General features: G+C 37.6%; 1 protein-coding gene across 3 annotated transcripts in view; it reads right to left on the reverse strand.

Annotated features, from left to right (window-relative positions):
• LOC146137295 (NACHT, LRR and PYD domains-containing protein 12-like) overlaps window positions 1–23,191 on the reverse strand; it is a 60,809-nt gene continuing 37,618 nt past the window's right edge. For 2 of the 3 annotated variants that reach the window (XM_083393660.1, XM_083393661.1), the window contains 11 exons: window positions 22,719–22,805; window positions 21,456–21,642; window positions 18,100–19,817; window positions 13,992–14,144; window positions 13,100–13,255; window positions 10,950–11,111; window positions 8,935–9,096; window positions 5,364–5,525; window positions 3,517–3,657; window positions 2,606–2,692; window positions 1–1,132 (listed from right to left, as the gene is read on the reverse strand). In XM_083393660.1, coding sequence (XP_083249786.1) covers window positions 1,100–1,132; window positions 2,606–2,692; window positions 3,517–3,657; window positions 5,364–5,525; window positions 8,935–9,096; window positions 10,950–11,111; window positions 13,100–13,255; window positions 13,992–14,144; window positions 18,100–19,817; window positions 21,456–21,642; window positions 22,719–22,745 — 2,988 coding nt within the window. In that variant the 5' untranslated portion in view covers window positions 22,746–22,805 and the 3' untranslated portion in view covers window positions 1–1,099. The remainder of the gene's footprint in view (window positions 1,133–2,605; window positions 2,693–3,516; window positions 3,658–5,363; window positions 5,526–8,934; window positions 9,097–10,949; window positions 11,112–13,099; window positions 13,256–13,991; window positions 14,145–18,099; window positions 19,818–21,455; window positions 21,643–22,718; window positions 22,806–23,191) is intronic. The other variant, XM_083393662.1, reaches the window with a different exon arrangement.

Raw genomic sequence — 23,191 nt, forward strand, 5'->3', positions numbered from 1 at the left:
TTAACTTCCATTTATTCGGGCGAAAAATCACACAAAAATCGAAAGCAGAAAGTTTACAGCACGAATAAAAGTAAAATACTGCCTGTTCAATGTTTATTATTTAAAAACATTTAATTTACAATACATTTATTCTAAACTTGAAACACGTCCAATCGTTACTATCTGTCAAGTTGTAATTAGTTTGATGTTGACTCAATTCATTGCTAATTGCGGTGGTTTTAAAGGGTTTGAAACATTGAAAGTCGACTTTAGGTGAGTTGGGTTTTTTATTTACACATCCTTGCAAGGAAAGTGATGCCATTTGTAAAGTGTCAGTGCCACAACTTTATATGTGGCGGCCTTACAAATAAAACGCTGTGTGAAAACTAAGTGGCTGTGAAAAACTATTGTTGCCCGGCGCAAAATCGTTATCTGTAGAAAATTGTTTAATTTAGTGACGCTCAAACTTTATATTTCTGCTCTTGTCGCATAGCATTCTTCGCAGAGTGTTCGCGTTCTACCCATAACAAGAACATATCAAAAACAAGAAAAGCTAATACAGTTTGGTAAATTAAGGAAACAAAAAAGTATTAAATCTGGGGCCTACTGTATATGGTTTGCGACAAAAACGCAAAAATCATTGTGGCGCCAGATGCTGACATTCTATGATCACTATAATCAAAAGGATGGTTAGAAGAAGGAAAACACTGAAGTAACAGTCGAGTATCGCCAGGTTACTGACCAATTGTTACCGCCCAGTTATATACAAAAAATAGGTAGTGAACCGTCGAGATTATCTTGCTTGTGTTCGTGTATTATTCGGTTGTTTGAAGCGCAGACGAACTGTTTAAACAGGATGGAAAATAAACCCTGTTGCTACTGTTGCAAGAAAATACGAAAAGACAAAAACATGCAAAGGTGAATGCATCAGCTTTAGTGGTGCGTTTGCATGAAACACAACTTTGTCCTTTCTGTTCTATAGCCAACTTCGCGATGGTCGAAATTGTGTGGCGTTCCGTCTGTTTCTATAAACCCTTGGTTTACGCTTACAATCCAGCGCAAAATTCTTTTCCCGTTGATAGATTCTCATTTCGACCTCTGCTCCTCATGGCAGAAGGTATCACTGACGTCTGCGCCTTTTCCGAGCTGATCGCTGTAACACAAAACAAACGCAATAAAATACTAAGTATACATCACACACCACTTTATCCAGGGCTGCGAAGTGGGTTTAAAACAACCGGGGTTTCACCCTGGCTAAAAAATAAAGCCGAATCCTTCATAGAGTCCAGTGTCCGGCTCCGACTCCACAGCCCTGTATTACATCTATCCCCGTAACCACTTTATTCCAGTGCTGCGTGATCGGTTTAAAACAACCAGTGTAACCAAAATAAGGCGGATATACAGCAATCCAGCCATAGGGGTGCAATGTAACTCACGCACCCGTATAACGTAGATTTGGTTGAAAAAACCCAAAATCTATGCTATTCCACCTTTACGATTTACAGTAGTTACAGTAGACTTAAGCAGATGCAATTATTACACACTTAAGTTGTTGGTTTCAATTGAGTGGTATGCGCTGATAACGAGCATTGTATATCTAAGGGTAGTTTTTTTTAATTTTAATAAAGTCCTTATAATTTGTGGGGAGTGTAAAGACAATTACATTTATTTCACTTGGGAAAAATTTTCCCTAAATATTATCCCTTTCATATTTAGTGGCTTATAAAGAGTAAGTCTAAGCACTTAAATTTCTACTTTATAATACTTGTTTTTTTATCCATGGCGAATGTACGAATTAAGAAGCGTTAATAACAAAAAGGAATGTAGAATTTAATTCGACAAATGGTTTCTGTGCATGTTGTTTTTGATTTTTTTAACACATTTACGACGAATAATGGCTCATCAATTCGGGGCGAATAGCACTGCGCTTAATATATTTCTTTTACCGGATCCATGCAGCTATGGTGATGCGAGGTATATCCACAATACACTTTGCGCAAAGCGGCGGTGGACTCGGCTGGGGCTGCATTAAAAACTAGAACATCACTAAAATTGTGTTTACCCTACCCGAAATTAGCAAAACGTCACTTTTAAGTGGCGCAACGTATTTTTTAGTTTTCTCTACCCTAATTTTTGAATTGGGGGCCCTTACATAAATCCCAGGTTCGCGCCACTTGTTCTGGTTCTTTAAAACATGGTTTTGCGTCCAAAATTGAATCTGCTCAGCAGAGTCAACGGATCGAAAAAATCACCTTAAAATTCTCCTTTAATATGACAAAATAGGCAAGTTGCTGTTTTTAAACCTCTTTTTGAATGTCTTAAATCCGTGACTTTGATTGCAGTTTAAGTCAATTTTATTTTTTAAAACGCACTAATTCAAAGTTATATATTTCTATCTTTGTTATTGTAAGGATTCGCGTGAAGTTTTCACTCTGACCCCAAGTGTAATACATCTGTGCTAACGAATAAAAATGTTACAAAAAAATGTTTAACTAATATTGTTGTGATTTAAAACTCTATTTTCAAACCTTGTGTATTAAAAAGCCATTAGAAAAATTATTGTTACATAACTTGGTATCACCAGTAAGAAGCAAATATTGGTACTTTAATGTTAAAATGTTCTTACAAGATCTGTCTCATCGTCCAAATCTTGTCCAGTGTATGTTCCTTGACTTTGACTTGCTTCTGGTTCCGCTTGCCTTTCTTGATATAACTGTGGAGACAGATTTTTAAGACGTGAATCGATTATATAACGATTCTATGTTCTGTATATGTGTTTGATCAAACTACTTAAGGTTTACTCTTGGCGGCAAAAATGCAGAATGTAGGAATGCACAAAAATGTTGTGATTACCTCATTACATTGAGTACTTGTATTGTTGTTATGCGCTGATAACGAGCATTGTATATCTAAGGGTAGTTTTTTTTTCCGTAATCTATAAAAGTAAAACTTGCTATAGCGGATATACGCGTATCTGTGTAACAACATTAGGCGTCACTCATACTAAAAGATAAGTTGTTACATTTGAACTTAGAATAGCGCCTATTTAAAACGCAACTGCCACTATATAAACATTCATTAAATATCATTATAATAATAAAGTCATATAATTAACCGATTACTCGGAGAATCGTTATTGCGCAACTCGCTCAACTCGTTACTCGCCCGAGTCAAGCCAGGCTGTTTCGTTCTGAACCCGAAGCTTTGTGTTCAGCTTTTCCTGCTTTTAGTTCTGCTTCTTAGTTCAGTCGGGCCTGGACAGATCCAAGCAAACTTGATCTCAGCGAGAAACAAGCGAATGCATTCGATCGCAAAAAGGTCAGACCTCCAAGCGCCTTACTTCACAAATTATTCGTCTGAACGCCACTAACTACCATCAAGCTGGAGACGGGTATTTCGCAACTATCGACATGTTATTCCACTAAAGTTGTACCTTCGATGCAACGGGAAGCATCATGACGTCACACGTCTAAACAATGACGTCACTAGTGTCGCAACGTTGCCTCGGCAACATATTCCAAAATTTTGAGTGCCTACCTTGCGCAGAGAATCCACATCAGCTTCATCGATACCGCAATAATTCAACTCCAGCTCTTGTACATTATGGGCACAAGTTCGGAGGAAAGCGAGTCCTTGCGATCCCAAGTAGTAGTTGTAGCTCAGGTCCAACTTCCTCATCTACATAAGCACAACATAATGTAAGATACAAGCAGGTGTTAGGCTGCATACAGGTTCTACCAAATTAAACAATGCATATTCGCAACTTGCACCAATAAAACTGCTATTGGTAATAGGTCAGGAAAAAACTCTGGGATGTATAAAATGTTTTGGGACCATTGTGGAAAAAAATAATTTTATGGTACATTGGTTAACTAAAGCAGCTGAATTTTTTTTGAATGCCTATAGTGGTTGTAAATATTGTCATTTTTCATTAAATCCACAATTTGCGTTGAGTTAGCATGCGTAACCTGGTTGATTTTGCATGGACAAATACAAGGTTAAACTATAAGAACCAAGGTTTGACATGCTGCTTGATTAGTTTACATTTTACGTATTTGTCTGAAATTATTGTAACTATACCCGGGTAGGTTTTAAACTAGGTTAGGGTGGCCAACCAAGTCAGAGACCAAGATCGTCAACCGGCGTTCGTACTATAACGTAAACCCGCCTCCTAAAACCTGCTTGTTCTTATCCATTCACTTGGCGATAGACTAAAGCTTTACGAATTGAACTGGCATTAAATAAAAATTGCTAATCTAATAACAATAACATTGCGGTCTAACTTTAAAATGTTATTGCATCAATTTTGGGCAAACAATTTGAATTGTAGTCTAAAAAATTGAATTGCTGTCTAATAGGACGCTCTGAATGCATAAAAATCAATATCTCCACGACCTAAGCATACCGGCTGATAAAAACAACTACCGCCGAATGTTATTAATTGAGAAGGTCTAAACATATTCAGTTGGTCTTGCAAGGATTTCCGTGCAAGCAAGGAAGTAAAAATTGCCTGCAGTGAGATTCGAACCTCGGCCAAACCGGGACAGTCACTCTATCAACTGAGCTATGCAAGATCAGCGCTAAAGGAAATGCCAAAAAAACACTAAATGTCGCTCCAGAATTGCGGAAATATAAAAGTATGAGGGAACGTAGGCGCTTTTCGGGGTGCAATAACTTCAACAGGAAAATGTATAAAAAATATTAATTGTAATTCAAGTGTGGGTTGGTCAATTATTCTCATATAGGTAAGCACAAATAAAAAGGGTGTTCAGTTTTTAATTGTCAATTGAGAAGAAGTGCTATCAGAACAAATGTACCCAGGCCAGGGCCATTTAAAGGCCATTCACCAGGGGTGGATTCATGGGAGAGGGAACGTGGCTGTATTATTCCTATTGTAACTAAGTGAATACAAAAATATTTCGGAATACCCGCGAATCTAAGTTATGTTTCTAGTATGTTTTAGCCCATTTGAAAACAGGTTTATCAATGGGCGCCGTGCGTCTTTTTTAAGTTTGGAAAACTTAAACTTTACAAAGGCATTTTTTCACGCTGCACGCGAGTGTTTTTCCGTCTTGATAATATAAAAAATAGTCACGTTTTGACGTAAACTTATGTCCGTTACTTGTGACATCACGATTTGACGTAACATTGTGACATCATACCTGCAATTTTTTCATGCGCCACTTAAACAAAAATCCGCATTCTTCCCTGCTAGTAATTACTTAGTAATGGCGAAAGAAAAATTCCGTTTATCGAAAATCTTTTGTACACCAGATACAGTGGCTGAGTTACCAAATATTACACGAAATGCTGTAGCCTGGTTTATCCACCTCAATGTCATTCCAATATTCAACACACCCTTTATTTCAACAACACACACTTACAGGTCGATCCATTCGTGATATGGCATTAGTTAGAGGTTGCAGATCAAAACCAGCGACTTTGCAATACGTTAATTCCAGCTGGTTGATGTTGTGTACACTTGTTGCCAGGCAACTCAAACCACGTGAACCAAGCTTGGGGGGACTTAGGTTCAGTTTCTCCAACTGTGACAATAAAACGGTTAATTGGTAGATTTGCCTACTCTATAAACTCACACAACATCTACGAATTTAGAACCGCAATAATTTAATAATTTGCATAACAGTCAGGTAACAACTTCTCAAAATAGCAAAGACTCACTTTCCTCCGATCGATAGGTCAGGTAACAACTCTGGGATATATATTACCTATTGGGGCAATGACGGACAAAATAATTTTATGGGACGTTTTGGTGAACTCTAGCAACTTAAAATTATTAAATAAATTGTTATTTTTCGTTAAATAAGCCAGGCCCCAGGTCATTACATCCGTGTACGAGTTTTCAAAAAATGCACAACAGGTTAATTACTTCTACCTAGGTTTTGCAAAATCACAGAAATAAAACGCAGAAAGAACCCGGCGTTTGTATTTTAACGTAAACCCTCTCGCCTAAATTTATTCGTATTTCTTATCCATTCATTTGGCGATGGACTGACGCTATAAGAATTAAACTGGCAAATGAAAATTATTGCGGTCTAACTTTAAAATGTTATTGTATCAATTTTGGGCAAACAATTTGAATTGCTGTCTAAGTAGGATGCACTGAATATCTCCACGACCTAGGCCTACAGTTGAAATAACAACCACCGCTTAATGTTATTTATTGAGAATGTCTAAACGTATTCGGTTGGTCTTGCAAGGATGTTCGTGCAAGCAAGGTAAGTAAAAATTGCCTGCGGTGAGATTCGAACTAATGACCTCTGCCATACCGGGACAGTCACTCAAACAACCGAGCTACGCAAGATCAGCGATGTAGCAAATAAAAAAACACTAAATGTCGCTACCAAATTCAAGAAATATTCTTTGCGCAAAAGTAGGATCTTTTTTGGGGGTGCAATTATTTTATCAGGAACATGTTTATCGAGCTAATAATCGTAAAAAGCTTTGGTTGGTAAATTGAATGTATAAGTAAACCCAATCAAAAATCGATGTCCAGTTAATAAAGGTCCATTGAGAAGAAGCGTTATCACAATAAATATCCCAGGCAAGGTTCATTTTAGAGGCCAATCATCAGGGGTGGATCCATGGGAGAGTGCACGTGGCCATGACTCCCCACAACTGTATTTTGCCTATTGTAACGAAGTGAATGCAAATACATTTCGCATTACCCGCGTATTTAAGTTATTTTTCTAGTATGTCTTACCCCACTTGAAAACCGGTTTATCCATGGGCGCCGTGCGTCTTATCACATCCTCGAAAATTAAAGTCTGGGAACATTAACTATACAAAAGTATTTTTCACGTTAGTGCTTTTCCCTCTTAAAAAAACTAGTCACGTTTTGGCGTAACGCTATGTTTTGTGACGTCACGATTTGACGTAACATTGTGACATCATAACTGCATTTTTTAATGCCCCCTCAAACAAAAATCCCGCATTTGCCCCTGCCAGTAATTGCTTACTTTTGGTGACCTAATAATTGTGTTTACGGAAAAATCTTTTGTACACCAGACAGTGGTTCAGTTACCAAATTTTATACACAATGCTGTTGCCCCATAGCCCATAATGCACATTATCAAGAGTATTTTGTTTTAATTAATAACTGTAGAGAAAAAAATAAATTTTAGAGAGCTCAACTTAACCAAAATCAAGGTAATTGAAGCAGTAAACTATACTTTCAAAATTTTAGAGCTAAGTCAATATTTTGCCTTAACCAACTGGTAGTTTTAAATATCTTAACTCTCGCATACTTAGCTATTTTTTTACAAAACAACACCTTAAAAATGCCAAATAAAAAAAAGTCAAAACTTAATGTGCACAGCGTGATTCTACAAGGAAGATGAGTTTAAACCAGGCCTGCACAAATTTAAATGGTGCAAAGGCCACAACAAGCAAAAAACAAACAATTTGGCAGGTCGCATTCTAAGGTTGTACAATAGGTCAGGTAACAACTCTGGGCTATTATTACCTATTGGGGATGGACAAAATAGTAATGTTATGGGACGTTTCGGTGGACTCTAGCAACTTAAAATTATTAAATGAATTGTTATTTTTCATTAAATCCATTAAAATAAACCAGGCCCCTGGTGATTACTTCCGTGTACGAGTTTTCAGAAAATACGCAACATTTTAATTATTTCTACATCAGTTTTACAAAATCACACAATTAAAATGCAGAAAGAACACGGCATTTGTATTTTAACGTAAACCCTCCTGCTTAACTTTATTCGTATTTCTTATCCATTCATTGACGATAGATTAAAGCTATACGAATAGAAGTGGTATGAAATAGAAATTGAAAATGTAATAACAATAATATTGCGGTCTAACTTTAAAATGTTATTGCATCAAATTTGGGCAAACAATTTGAATTGTAGTCTAAAAAATGAATTGTAGTCTAAGTATAATGCTGCACTGAATGCACGAAAATTAATATCTCCACGACCTAGTACCGGTTAATAAAAACAACAACCGCTTAATGTTATTTATTGAGAATGTCTAAACGTATTCGGTTGGTCTTGTAAGGATTTTCGTGCAAGCAAGGCAAGTAAAAATTGCCTGCGGTGAGATTCGAACTAATGACCTCGGCCATACCGGGAACGTCACTCAACTAACTGAGCTATGCAAGATCAGCCATGCAGCAAACAACCACTAAATGTCGCTCCAAAATTGCGGAGATATAGAAGTATGATGAAACGTAGGCGCTTTTCGGGTTGCAATTACTTCATCAGAAAAATGTTGTTACAAAGTAATAATCGTAATTCAAGTGTTGGTTAGTAAAATATTCTCATATAGGTAAGCACAAATAAAAAGTGTGTTCAGTTTATAATTGTCAATTGAGAAGAAGTGCTATCAGAATAAATGTACCCAGGCCAGGGCCATTTAAAGGCTATTTATCTGGGGTGGATTCATGGGAGAGGGAACGTAGCTGTATTATTCCTATTGTAACTAAGTGAATACAAAAATATTTCGCAATACCAGCGAATTTAAGTTATGTTTCTAGTATGTCTTAGCCCACTTGAAAACCGGTTATCTATGGGCGCCGTGCGTCTTATCGCACACTCGAAAATTAAAGTTTTGGAAAGTTAAACTATTCAAAGACATTTTTTCACGCTGCACGCAAGTGCTTTTCCGTCTTTATAATATAAAAAATAGTCACGTTTTGACGTATAGCTATGTCCGTCACTTGTGACGTCACAATTTGACGTAACTTGTGACATCATACCTGCAATTTTTCATGCGCCCTCAAACAAAAATCCCGCATTCGTCCTGCCAGTAATTACTTCAAAAAAAATCATCAAATTCCATTTACGGAAAATTTTTTTGTACACCAGACAGTGGTTGAGTTAGCAAATCTTATACGTAATGCTGTTCTTTATCCACCTCAATGTTATATCAATATTCAACACACCCTTCATTCTAACAACACACACTTACAGGTCGACCCATTCGTGATATGGCGTCAGTTAGAGGTTGCAGATCGGAACCAGCGATTTCGCAAGCCGGTAATTCCAGCTGGTTGATGTTGTGTACACTTGTTGCCAGGCAACTCACACCACGTAAATCCAGCTCGTTGAAACTTAGGCTCAGTTTCTCCAACTGTGGCAATAAAAAATTGGTAGATTTGCCTACTCTATAAACCCACACAACATCTACGAATATAGAACCGGTGACTTGAACCGCATTAATTTAATTATATTTGGGTGTGCAAGGATTGACCATCGCATATAATGCACTTGATCAAGAGTAATTTTTTTAAATATTAACTTTAGAAGAGAAATTAAATTCAGAGAGCTTAACTTAAGGGAAATAAAAACCAGGCCTGTACAAATTAAAATGGTGCAAGGGCCACAACAAGCAAAAAAACAAACAATTTCGCAGGCCGCATACAAAGGTTGTACAATAGGTCAAGCAACAAATACATAAAATCACAAAGACTCGCTTTCCTCCGATCAATAGGTCAGGTAACAACTCTGGGATATATACTACCTATTGGGGCAATGATGGACAAAATAATTTTATGGGACGTTTTAGTGAACTCTAGCAACTTAAAATTATTAAATGAATTGTTATTTTTCGTTAAATCCACTAAAATAAGCCAGGCCCCAGGTCATTACATCCGTGTCCGAGTTTTCAAAAAATGCACAACAGGTTAATTATTTCTACCTAGGTTTTGCAAAATCACAGAAATAAAATGAAGAAAGAACCCGGTGTTTGTATTTTAACGTTAATCCTCCTGCTTAACTTTATTCGTATTTCTTATCCATTCACTTGGCGACACACAAAGCTATACGAATTGAACTGGCATTAAATAAAAATTGCCAATCTAATAACAATAACATTGCGGTCTAACTTTAAAAAGTTATTGTATGTATTTCGGGCAAACAATTTGAATTGCTGTCTAAGTAGGATGCACTGAATATCTCCATTACCTAGGCCTACAGTTTGAAATAACAACCACCGCTTGATGTTATTTATTGAGAATGTCTAAACGTATTCGGTTGGTCTTGCAAGGATGTCTGTGCAAGCAAGGCAAGTAAAAATTACCTGCGGTGAGATTCGAACTAATGACCACGTCCATACCAGAACAGTTACTCAAGCAACTGAGCTATGCAAGATCAGCGCTAAAGGAAATGCCAAAAAATCACTAAATGTCGCTCCAGAATTGCGGAAATATAAAGGTATGATGGAACGTAGGCGGTTTCAGGGTGCAATTACTTCAACAGGAAAATGTTTAAAAAAACTAGTAATTGTAATTCAAGTGTTAGTTTGTAATTAATTCTCATAAGTAAACACAAACAAAAAGGATGTCCAGTTAATAATGGTCTATTGAGAAGAAAAGCTATCAGAATAAATTTACCCAGGCCAGGGCCAGAGGGGCCAGTAATCAGGGGTGGATCCATGGAACAGGGCACGTGGCCATGGCTCCCATAAACCATATTTATTCCTAATGTAACTAAGTGAATGCAAATGTATTTCGGAATACCCGCGTATCAAAGTTATGTTTCTGGGTGTCTTAGCTCACTTGAAAACCGGTTTATACATGGGGGCCGTGCGTCTTATCGCACCCTTGAAAATTAAAGTTTAGGAAACTTAAACTTTACGAAGGCATTTTTTCACTCTACACACGAGTGTTTTTCCGTCTTGATAAAATAAAAAATAGTCACGTTTTGACGTAACGCTATGTCCGTTAATTGTGACGTCACGATTTGACGTACCATTGTGACATCATACCTGCAATTTTTTCATGCGCCCTTATGCAAAAATCCGCATTCCCCCTGCCAGTAATTACTTAGTAATGGTGACATAAAAAATACGTTTACCAAAAATCTTTCGTTCGCCAGACAGTGGTTCAGCTACCAAAGTTTACACGCAATGCTGTTGCCTGGTTTATCCACTTCAATGTCATTCCAATATTCAACACATCCTTTATTTCAACAACACGCACTTACAGGTCGATCCATTCGTGATATGGCGTCTGTTAGAGGTTGCAGATCGGAACCAGCGATTTGGCAAGCCCGTAATTCCAGCTGGTTGATGTTGTGTACACTTGTTGCCAGGCAACTCAAACCACGTGAATCCAGCTTGCTCTCATACAGTCCCAACAATTCCATCTACAATGACAAGAAGTTCCAGTTGTTACGTATCTCCCCTCTATTAGCTTCCATAACATCGAAGGTGTCGTCTGCTAATCTGGACCATAAGTGCCTGCAATAGGGAGCATTTGCCCCCTCAACATCGGGAATAGTATGGAATAAACAAGAAAACTGTTGTGTCTTTAACGCAAATTTTTTTTTGTCAGGTATAATACGTTGGTATGCCCTCCCCCCCAACAAACTGTATATTTTGATCAAGTAAATGGAATTTTTTTTTAGCGTTCCGCGCAAATCTAATTATGTTTCTAGGTTTAGCCCACTTTGATCAAATTGCGTCGTGCGTCCCATCGCACACCCCAAATATAATGTTTGGGCAACTTAAACAATATAAAGACGTTTTTTTATAAAGACGTTTTTGGTCATACCCTTATGCCTTGCTTCCCCCTACGAAAAAACTCATTTTGAATTACATATCAGTGAGACAATTTGAAAAAACTAAAGTATCTACTGTTGGTGGCGCGAATCGCGAAAAAATGAGTTTGTCAAGCTGATTTTGAAAATTGTGTTGTGAGGGCATTGACTCCACAGCAGTAACAAGGCTCCGTAGAAACCACGTAACAATGTCGCCTGCAGCGCAAAAATTAACCATTGCGTAAATCATGTTTCGAAAGGTGTGACGACACACAATACAAAAACATTATAGATTCGCGCAAAGCAGTTGCATCTCCCAGTTGCTGAGGTGTTATTATATTAAAATATGAACAAATATTGTTGGATAGGAGGATAACGTTTATCGTTTATCTGCAACTCGGCCAAACTGATTTTGAATAGGGCCGTTATCGTTCGATAATATGTTTATTTCAGAAAATAAATATGTCTATTAGACAGAAATCATGCAGTGCTAATCACAGGGAATTTTTGACAAAGCTAAAACTGTAGATAATTTGCAGAAAATATGCAGTTTTAATTAAAAGTGGCAATAAAGAGAGTTAGTAACTAAACATAATCCAAATCGGTCGTAAAAAGTAGCAATTAGTCTAAAATTCAAGAAAGTTTCCTAATCCATGAATTATTTCTTCAGTTACTTAACTACACACGTGTAATTTTAATGTAAATAAAAGAACATCTTAAAAACAGAATAAACACGAAACGAAACCATTAAAATCACTACAAAAAGTGAAACATTACAGTCGCGCTCGCGCCCCCTAATAATTGCTTGGCGCCGGGTTAGGAACCACTGGTCTACCCCATTGTCTGTGTTAAAGTAGAACATCTGGAGCATTATGGAATAAACAAGAAACTGTTGTGTCTATGACGCAAAATTAATTTTCCTAGGTAGAATAATAATTTGCTAAAAATTTGCATTATTGTCGTAATACTGAAGTACCGAAATAAGTCAACATTTGCCTGAAAAACATGCCACTACCGAATGTGTTTAATTAATGTAGCATTGTCTGTATGAAAGCAAAAGCCGCTGTCGAAACTGAATTTTAGTGTGTATCAAACTAAACAATCAGTTTTTTGAACGTTTGTGGTTTACAGATTGCTTCCAAGTAAATGTCCCATGTGCTTGCCCCGGGCTCCAAACCCTCTTCGGCTGACATTTTTGAGTGTTTGTTTGTAGATCTTTTTAAACATCTATTAATATGCACAAGGCTGTTAGCACAGTTGGAATTATTAACTAGACAAAACAAGAGAGGGTAATTTTGTGAAAACAAGTGCCGACTTCATCCTTTAAAGAGTTTTTTTTAAGTGAAACACAAACGTCTAGTTATGCAACTTTTCTGAAATAATGCAATTGGCAAGTTGTTTGGAAGCGTGTATTATATTCTCACTGATGTATTTAGGACAAACCTACATCGGTATGTTTAATATATCTCGGTATGTTTAATATAAACAGTCCGTAAAAAATATTTTTTGCCCCCCATCACCCTAATATATGCAGACACTCACGCATGTGCGGTTAATGCGAACGTATTTACTCGTAACCACTAACTCAAACATACGGGATGGGTTCTGCGTGAGATGGCGTCAGTTAGAGGTTGCAGATTTGACCCAGCAGTGTCGCAGTACAACAACGTCAGCTTGTTGATGTTGGTTGCACTTGTTGCCAGGCAACTCAACTCACGTGACCCCAACTTGTACACTAATAATTCTTCCATCTACACAAAAATATAGTTTGGTTTGTTAACGAAAGTTTCAAACTTACTGATAAAACCTATTTAAACTGCTAAATACAGACAGAGGTCAAATTGATTGTAAACCGGAAAACGTCGTAAAAGTTGAATTTAGATTCTACTCGATAAATATTTGCGCGATCAATTGCTATAAAGAAACAAACACATCAAACGTACACGACACGTGATTCAGTATTTGTACGTTAATTATTCCCTCATTAAACACGAAACTCGCGTCAAAACTTTTCCAGTTAGTATCATCAACGAAATATTAAAAAGGAGTGAAATTAAAAAAAGAAAACAGTTTCGAAAACATCCAAAAGTGTGTGGAAACGTTTAACGCTTTAGGGGAGACAGTGACTATGAAGGGGTCGGGGGTTGCGGAGTATAACATCACGAACACTAATGTGCATTAACAAAGTGTAATACGCTAATATTGCATTTGTCGCGCAATTTATAAAAGAAGTTATTTAAGTTTGAATTATTAAACCAGCCTGGTGTCGAGGCACTTGTCCCAGCTACCCATGCTTAGTGGGACTCTCCCCTGTGCAATGGGCCCACGGGGATGCCCCTTATCAGTTTCACGCGTCCCCGTTTCACCCATGGGACTTCCCCTAACCGCTTGATTGTCGATAGTGTGATTGGATAATCGCGCCCGCCTCATCGCAATAATGACCATTGTGACATAAACATGTCAATTGTTGCACGTAAGTTGACTTACAGGTGTTTCTCTGCGTGCGATTGCTTCAGTAAGAACCTCGAAACCGGACCAATCGCTCGTAGTGAACAACTGCAGGCGGTTTATCTTATGGACGCAGGTGGACAAGGCAGTGAAGTCACGTGATCTAGTTATCTCCACACTTACTTCATCCATCTACAAAATAACAACAAGATATGTTGGTGGGTGCGCTGTCCCAGATAGATGAGGTTCTCAAACTTATGCGCCGATCAGTTTGCCTCGCCCGCCATTGTTGGCAACCTTTAGTCAATGACGTGGTTTAAAAAGTGTAAGCAAAGTCGCTGAAAAAAATGCGGGTCAATATGACGTTTTATTGTAAACTGTAATTAATTTAGTCATTTGTAGAGCTAAAATGTTATATATATATGCACTTAGAAACAATTTCACTAAAATTGCGGGTTACTCGGCTGTATAGAGTACGCACATTGTTAAGGCGTGAGATGCGAACAGTTTTAAACTCAAACTGTAGTTATTGATCCAAAAATTCGCTTCCTTGAACTTTGTTTTATTAAAAACTTCTTTTTTTATTTGTAAATTTATTATCGCCTCATTAAACATGAAACTCGCGTTAAAACGTTTCCAGTTAGTATCATCAACGAAATAATAAAATCTGGATACTGAATTAAAAAACTTAAATACTTGCTGGAGGTGGAAGCGTTTAACGCTGTAGGGAAGACAGTGACTACGAAGAGTTTGGGGAGTGCGGAGTATAACATCCCAAACACTAATGTCCAATAACAAACTGAAAAACGTAATTTGTAGCGCCAATTAAGAGGGTTATATCAGAAAATAAAACAGAAAAATATTAGTGTATAAAAAAAAAAAAAAAATGCGTTATGCGTTTTTAGCTAAATAGACTCAATTAAAGTCGCGCATGTTATTACGCAACAAAGTTGTACAAACAGCGTTGGTAATTTGTTCTAATTTTACCGGTTTAATCTCAGAGGCGAGCAAATGGCGGTCTGTTTTTCGGCATAACAACGCCATTTAAACATCGTAACATCAGACCATGAACATTTTTTGCCGACTATACAGCAATGTATGTGCCATCAATTCTCGGTGAACGACAGGAAATCAAACCGTTGTGAAAAAACAAGTTGTCCACTAATGTCAAAAAACTCGTGGGCACTCTACTGCCATCATGCGGTGATAGAAGTTTAAAGTACCTTTAAGAGCCGGGGTCGGCAACCCCGCCAATGTAATTTATCCGGCCCTCCACCTCTTTTACAAACTTGGCAAAAGGCCGTTGTCGAAATTTGTTGTCTATTTTAACTACATAAATGTAAAAATAATGCGCTCTTTTTTTTCGCATTTTTTCGGCCAAAATGCGAAGTACATAAACTAGTAGTACTATCAACAATGGACGTTACGCTATCTTAGTATGCCTGATTGTATTTTATGGTGCTGCACACTATAGTTCTTGTGTGGTTTAAATATAAAAATAAACTATATCGACATTGTAACGGTTCTATTTAAATTACATCATATCCTATTCAAATTAAATCATAGATTAACGATTAAATTTTCCGCATATCTTTTTTTTCACTTTTATTGTTGGTTATGATTAGACTATGTTTATCGGCGGCAGCACACTCGATGAACCTCACGTCCTTTCGCTACCCCCGGGGAACATCAAATATTTGCACAATAGCTTTTCTTCGCGCTTGGCGCAAACGCTTTACCGTCCTTTTTTCAAATCTAATATATAAAATGGAAAAGTTTGTTGGTCAGCATGTTCGCGTTTTAGGGAAACAGACAGAGAAACGTATGGCTCCTATTGCTCCTCTTAAGCGAGTCGCCGAGCAAGTCGGTAAAATAGAAAGAAACTCGTGTGCTCCCAGACAGAAAAAAATTTGTTTCTTTCTATGAGAGAAAGTCTCGCATCTCAAGCGAACGCCGTCGCGAACCGGTCACGGGTGAGCAATTTTTATACCATTTCAAAAACATCACACAACATTCGTTGCATGTTAACTTGAAAGAGCGGGCATGCGACTTGCAGAACCTTATGACAAAACGGGTTAAACCTTTTCACACATTTATAAAGCAATAACCTGCGTAAATTGCCTTGGTAAAAATAAAGTTTCATGTGGAAAAGTTTATATCGCGTTTATTGTAGCGGTTTGAACTTTAAGCAAATTTACTTTTAAAAGAGGATTTTCTTTCGTTGGATGCAGTATGGGTTTTACGTATTTGCTTGAATTTCGCCAATTTGAATTATTGCTGCTACTACTTTTTAAGCGATTTTCCATCGATATATGTCACGGGTTTTCGTTAGGTAAAATATGCGAGTCGTGTTTAGTAGCTCCATTTAAAAAAACACACAACGTTGCAATTTGTTTGTTGTAAATACCGCAATTTTTTTGTAATTATCGGCTATAATATACGGCTTCAGCCAGCTTATACAATGTTGGTAACACGTGAATTAGTGATTTTTTGTGACCTATTTCAGACACAAAACTGCTTTTTAGGTTATAAGTTAATTTTTCATCTTTACACTGTTTAAACCAAATAAACAATTTACTGGAAATTTACGGCAACAAAGCATTAGACGCAGATATGTCACAAAGTTAAACACGCCATTCCGCTTTCACACTAATGCCGCTTTTACACAGGGTGTGGGGTGTTACTCTGATTGTGGGGAAGCATTAGGTTAACCGATTTTAGACACACGATATGACATGATTTGAAATTTCTATTTAGTGACACTCAGTGCAAACGTTTATAGCTTTTTGCAGTTTGTTTAACCACGTAAAAGATAGTCTAATTTCACAGGTTTTCGTTACGAAATATATGCGAGACGTGTTTAGCCAAGTTTGTGTGTTTACAGGGACGCCGGAGCGATTTCAGGGCAAGGGTGGCGACTTTTTTGGTAAGGGCAACATAGACCGCAAGCGAGCGTAGCGAGCCGAAATATTGGGGGGTGCGGGGGTATTCCCCCGGCAAAATTTTTGCAGCCACGCCCTCTAGATTGGCTTAAAATGGTACTAAAAATGTTTTAACAAATGTCAAGCATGTCATTTTATGAATTTTTTTGCATTATTCCGTAGCTCAATCCCTACCCCCTTTATGATTTTCGTCGCATAATATTTAACGTTGTGAAAGCAATATATCACTTTTTATGAAAAGGGCACTTTTGCCCTCCTCTTGCCCCCCTTAGCAAAGGGCAAGAGGGCTTTTAGATACTGCTTTTTAGGTTACAGGCCTACGTTAATTTTTAGTCTTTAGATTGGGTTAAACAAATTGAAAAAGTATCGGAGACAAAGAATTAGATCTTTAGAGCCACGCAGATAAGTCACATAATTAAACACGACATTCTATTAATACCGCTTTCACACAGGCTGTGGGGTGTTACTCTGACTGTGGGGAAACATTAGGTTAACTGATTTTAGACACACGATATGACATGATTTGAATTTTCTATTTAGTGACACGCAATACAAACGTTTAGGCATAAGCAAATTTGTTATGACATTACAAAAATATGTTTGCATTATTTATGCCTCTTCAGAACTTTATACGCTATCCGTAACATAACTTTCGGGTTATTTTCTGATTCCATAATTATAGGCTATAACATGAGGCTGTCAGATTATCATGGTACAACGTAATGTGCAATAGTAATAAAGAGCCAAAGTATGATGGATTGTTTCATTTTGTTTAACCAGATTAAATTCAGGTACATTATGATGGTTATTGTAGGTGTAATTATTTTCTAACCAGTAAGATTAACTGGTAAATATTCTATTTAACCTGGGTAACGCCGGGCATTTCGTCTAGTGTTAGATAAAAGCTAATTTTCAACCAAAAAAACTAGGTCGCCCCTGATTAACAGTTATTATAATGAAACGCTCAAAACTCAACATTTTACGAAAATTTTAAGTTTATATTTATTACGGCTCGCCGAGCCCTTTTTAAATTTGGGTCAGGTCCACGACTAGAAAAGGTTACCGACTCCTGCTTCAGAAAGTTAAATGTTGTGTGGCTTTAAAACGGTGCAGGGTTCGTTTAGCGTTTACCGCTGCTTTGTTGCATTTATTTGAAAATAGTGTATAAAAATTAAAACTTAAAACAACAGTAAAACTTCACAAACCTTGTGTTTGGTTCTCGCCATAGTCTCCATCAACATTTCTAAACCGTTGCCGGTAAATGTGACTGGGTTGTAAGATTCCCCGATGCTGATGACCAGCTCCCTTTGTGTTGCTCGAAGCACGTGGCAGAGACTTGACACTTCACTGGGAAGGATCGTTTGATCTTCTATACGAAGCTCTCCAGGGAGGGAATCGGCCACTTTCGCGGTGATTTCTTGATCGTTTGATTCCTGCGCCAAACTGCAAAGCCTAAACAATTTGGTCTTAAAGTTCTCGTCATCGTTTGATAAAAGTTGAGATCCAAGCGAATCAATCAAGCCTTTTAGCAAACGTTTCTTGCTAGCAACATCGGTGGAAGAGATTTTAAAAATAGGCTTTAGCTTACGGTGGAGTCCCGTGTTTAGCAACCCGAAAAGAAATCGAAGAACCATTTCCCACGTATTACTTTCCATGCTTTGCAGCAGCCCAGAAAATGTAGCCAGATCTGTATCGAACAACAGTTTGAGTGATACAAAAAATTCTTGCCACAGAAGATGAATAAAGAAGAATACTTTATCCCCTTCCAGTATACGAAGGTTGAGGTCGCTGGAGAAAACTTGCATGTTGAGAAAGTCCTCCATTCCTTCAGCATCAAGTCCGACTTCATCAAAGTCGTCTTCGTCGAATGTGATCTTGTCATTGAGCATTCCGTGTAAAGCCAGGTCTGAAAGTTTGCGCAAAATTCTGGGGTGTTCCTTAAACTTAATGGAGTGAATGCAATCGGACACAAAAGCCGCAAACACATCTGTGAGAGTAAAAGTGCCATCTTTAGTCCCATGCTTTATGATGTAAGGTGCGACGGTTTTGGCAAACATAGGAAGAAAGCACAAAGCCTTTGCATGTGGGTTTTGACCAAGTGACTTGGTGACCTTCTCATAATCTTCTTGCTTGGGGCAAATTTGTCGGAAATACAAATCTTGAGAGCTTTCGTTGAAGCCGATTACCTTGACTACAAAGTGGGGCTTGCAACTTGGGTGTAGCTTGAGAAAAGCCCCCGGTCGTGAAGTAAGCAGCTTGTGAGCATTTGGAAGTATGTCGCCACGGAGTAGGTTTTGCAGAATGACCATCGGCGTTGCGCGATCGTACAATCCGATCACTGGAGCATCCAGGTCAAGATCTTTGAATCTAGGTTCGTCCAAACCATCCAGGAAGATAAACAGCTTGTTGGATTTGGAAAGCCTTTCCAGTATTTGATCATCCATTTCCTTTGTGTGTTTCCAGTTTGGGTTGGATGACAGCAATTCTAGAACACCCATTTCTTTGTTAAGACCTAAAGTCTTTAGGTTTTTAAAAAGCCAATATCCCTTTTGATCTGCTGGTAATTCATCTGCAAGCTCCGTTAGTGTCTGTATAATAGCTGTAGTTTTTCCAATTCCAGCTATTCCAGTCATACCGACCACGTTGCCATGCCTCTCCACGTAATCGTCATATGCTGCTTTATTTCTAAAGTTCTTACTTTTGGCTTCATCGATTGCTTCTTGTTTTGCAGCAGTAAATAGTTGGTTGAGTTTAAGCGTTGTTGAGTTGTACTGGTTACCTTGGAGTCGCTTCAATCCTTTTAAACCAAACTCCTCCAATGGTGCTTGCGAATTCCGAATGATGTCAAGAGGAACTGTGTTGCTTGGTAGAGTTCCGATGACCTTATCAGCTGCTTCCTGCGACTTTTTTTGCCATGATGTTGCTGAAAACGTAAGAACTTTTGTTTAAAGCTGAAGGAATAAAACGAATGAAATTCAAATGTTTTCCGCAATCTTAATGCTCCCAATTGGTTCACCATTTTGTTTTATGATGTGAGTTAACTAACACATATGGATGTTGTTACGTGCTTAATTAGCACTACAAAATTATCACCGGTTGCTAATTACGCCGACTGTAAATTCTTACATTCATTATTAATTTTGCGCCTTTGTTCTTAAATGTAGGGCTAGGAATTAGGTTTTCGCATTTCGAGACATGTATAATTGTATATTAACGTAATATTCTTGTGCGCTGTGGTGTTCGCCGTTAATTGGACTTTAGACATGTTTTTTCCTGTCTCCAAACATTTCTGCAAATCTCACAATCATTTATCGCTTGTTTTCCGGCGCGGTTTAACTTCTCACTAAAAGGTCCGCCCAATGTTATCTTTCCTCGAAACGGCCGCCCTGTAAGGCAGGCCTGGGGTTTCCGGGAGCGCGTCGGTTCCCGTGAAAAGGAGTTTTGTTTTAGCGTATATTAAGAGCGGCTCACCGCCTACAGGGAAGAGAGACGTCTGGGTGTAGTCTTGTGAAATTAGCGAGTAAAACTTTAAGTGTCATTATGCTCTGTCTGTCGCTTTTGTAAGTAATTGTGTGTGTCTAAGTGTCATTATTGTTTGTGGTGTGGTAATATTCTACTCTTGCAACCAATACATCTGTACATTGGGTTTTCTTGTTGTGGTCTTTAATATAAGTTCTCTTTGGTAGGTTATTTATTGCCCGAAAATTAAGGACTCACAGCGACTTTACAGGAGGCCTAGGTAATTTTCTAGAATTACTAGTAAAGTCGTAACAGATGTATAACTTTTTTGGTAGAGCATATAGCGTAAAATTTTGCCCTGCACGCTTAGCTTATTACAGCCACCAAAACGTTAATAAATGATTAACGCCTATCGTCGGTTTTACTTTAACGCGAATCGCGAGCGAACGATAAGCGAGAAATACGAGCGTGTTTAAGCGTAGGCTGGGTTTGCAAAATAATACTCATAAACGTATTGCTTTATTGCTGGACTTCAGTGGTTATTGAAGTTGTCATAAACCGACTCTGTTTCAGACAAAACGTAGAATGTTTTATATTTGTATAATCGATAAATATTGTTTTAGTTTTCTCAAAAACTTAACAAGCAAAACTGTAATGCAAACGAACTTTCTAAAAACCTGCCAGAGTTTTAAGTAAGTTGCAAAAACGCAAGAGCCGGCGACACAAGGTCATATTCCCGCAAACATTATTTTTTTATCTATTTTACCTTCTAAATGCGCTAAGCGCGAATAGCGCTTTGTATAGGACTATTAAAAAAGCAAACACCTAAAATGAATTTAATTCGATACTTGTGTTTTATCTATTAGTATTCATGATAAGTCATAAAAGTATTTTCGAGTGACGTCATTTCGTCCCACGGTGAAATATTACCTGGCTACGCACACTGCTCTGCATCGATCTATTCTAACCGACTTTTAAACTAAATGTGTTTAACTTGAAATACGGTCGCATTTCAGGGGCTGGGTTCATTGCACGCAAAGATATCTCTACTGTAGTGCAACCCAAACTTGGTCATTAGTTTTAAATCGAAGTTATCACCAACCGTAATTGTCAGATGAGGTCGCTGTTGAGTCGGAAGCCACTCCAGGTCCCTGTAGCTGGCCATATATATGAACGTCGCCTTGGAGGTTTTGTATGGGACCTTGATGACCGTAAACATCACCAATGTTTACAGGTAGCACATTGATTGACTGGTTGTTTGCTGGTGGAAGCTGAGGTGCATTTTGACCCTGCATAAATACGTTGAAAAAAAAAAGTGTTTTGCTTTTACCATGGCAATGTAAAAAACATTAATTATAATCAAATCTATACTGTGTGTATGCAAATGTGAATAAAATGAATATGCTGTAGGTACAAGGTAAGGTAGGGCCTACATACTGAAGAGAAGTTCTTCCATTACTTAATTGTTTTATCCGACGCTTCGGATACCTAAAAAAGATACCAACTGAGTTGTTCGTAATCGCCTTAATCTCTTTATATTTTAAACATTGGGATTTTTATATCACACAGGATAGGTAGCCAAAAGGATAAAATAAAAAGTACCAGAAGAACTTCTTTTCACTATATTTAAATAGCATGTTATGAAGCAAAATTGTAAAACTCATCTGCTATAGCGTATAGAGCATTTTCAATGTATTCTTGTGTTACGGATTTGTCCTAATTTATCGTTTCAAAGCTCTCCAAAAGGAGATATTTAATAAACCTAAATCTTCTTTAAAATTTTGCAGCTTTACGTAAAGGGTTAAATCGGTAGCATGTCCAAACTTGACATTTTATTGTCACACCCGGTGCTTATAAAATACTACTGCAATCCGATCCTAACAAATTATGTTACATTTATCTAGCAAGAAAACATATTAAATTTGAACGTATTTTTCCGGCTATTTGGGCCAAAATGCGCTTTAGAGCCAAGATTTAATAACATTTTGTTGTCAACCTACTATTTACTGGAAAAACAAATCTTGTTTCAAAAATTGTTTTTTCTTATAGGAATGACAGCTTTGAATCACAATTCATGTCTCGAATACCTTTATCAAATTAGTAGCCATCGGGTATTGAATTGGATCCATTAATTTATCGGAAATTCGTAGAACGAGACGAGGGTGCGAAGAGTTTTTGCACAATGTGCGCTAAAATGTGCACGCGAAAATGTGCGCACATTTTAAAACGCCTTCAAAATGTGCGCACATTCTGGAAAAACACATTTTCGCGCGCACATTTTTGCGCATATTGTGCAAAATAACGCCACGTCCCCTGTTGCCTAGAACACTCTATAGATAAATTAATTTTTTAAAAAAAAACTTACTTGGTTGGGGTGGCCAGGGCCGGACATTCTTCAACTATCTGTTCGATTGGTTAAATGATTCAGAAGTTTTAACAAATACAAAGTTATCTAAAAAAATGCAACAAAATCAGTTATTGGAATTTTAACTTCTGTGAAAATATAACTATAACTGAGTTTGAGAAAGCAAAGTATAAAGCACAAGACAATGTCGACATTATCATACAGAGCCAAGAACACAGGTATCAGGCGACATTCACTATACACCTGGATTTCTTTGAAACAGTTTAAGGGTATAGTTGTTGTACAACATTTGTTATTTTGGTCGTTTTAAGATTCTTGTATTGTGAATGATTAAATGGGGAAATGCAACACCGATAAGTAAAAGGCCTGATATAGTGCAAACCACAAATATTTGTCGCCGTATTGCGATGTTGATGTACAAATGCTCCCGAATTGATTCCTGTAAAATGTTGCGCAAGAATGGAAATTAACAT

The sequence above is a fragment of the Ascidiella aspersa genome, chromosome 7 (assembly GCF_963924565.1).
Source record: "Ascidiella aspersa chromosome 7, kaAscAspe10.2, whole genome shotgun sequence".
NCBI classification, from domain to species: Eukaryota; Metazoa; Chordata; class Ascidiacea; order Phlebobranchia; family Ascidiidae; genus Ascidiella; species Ascidiella aspersa.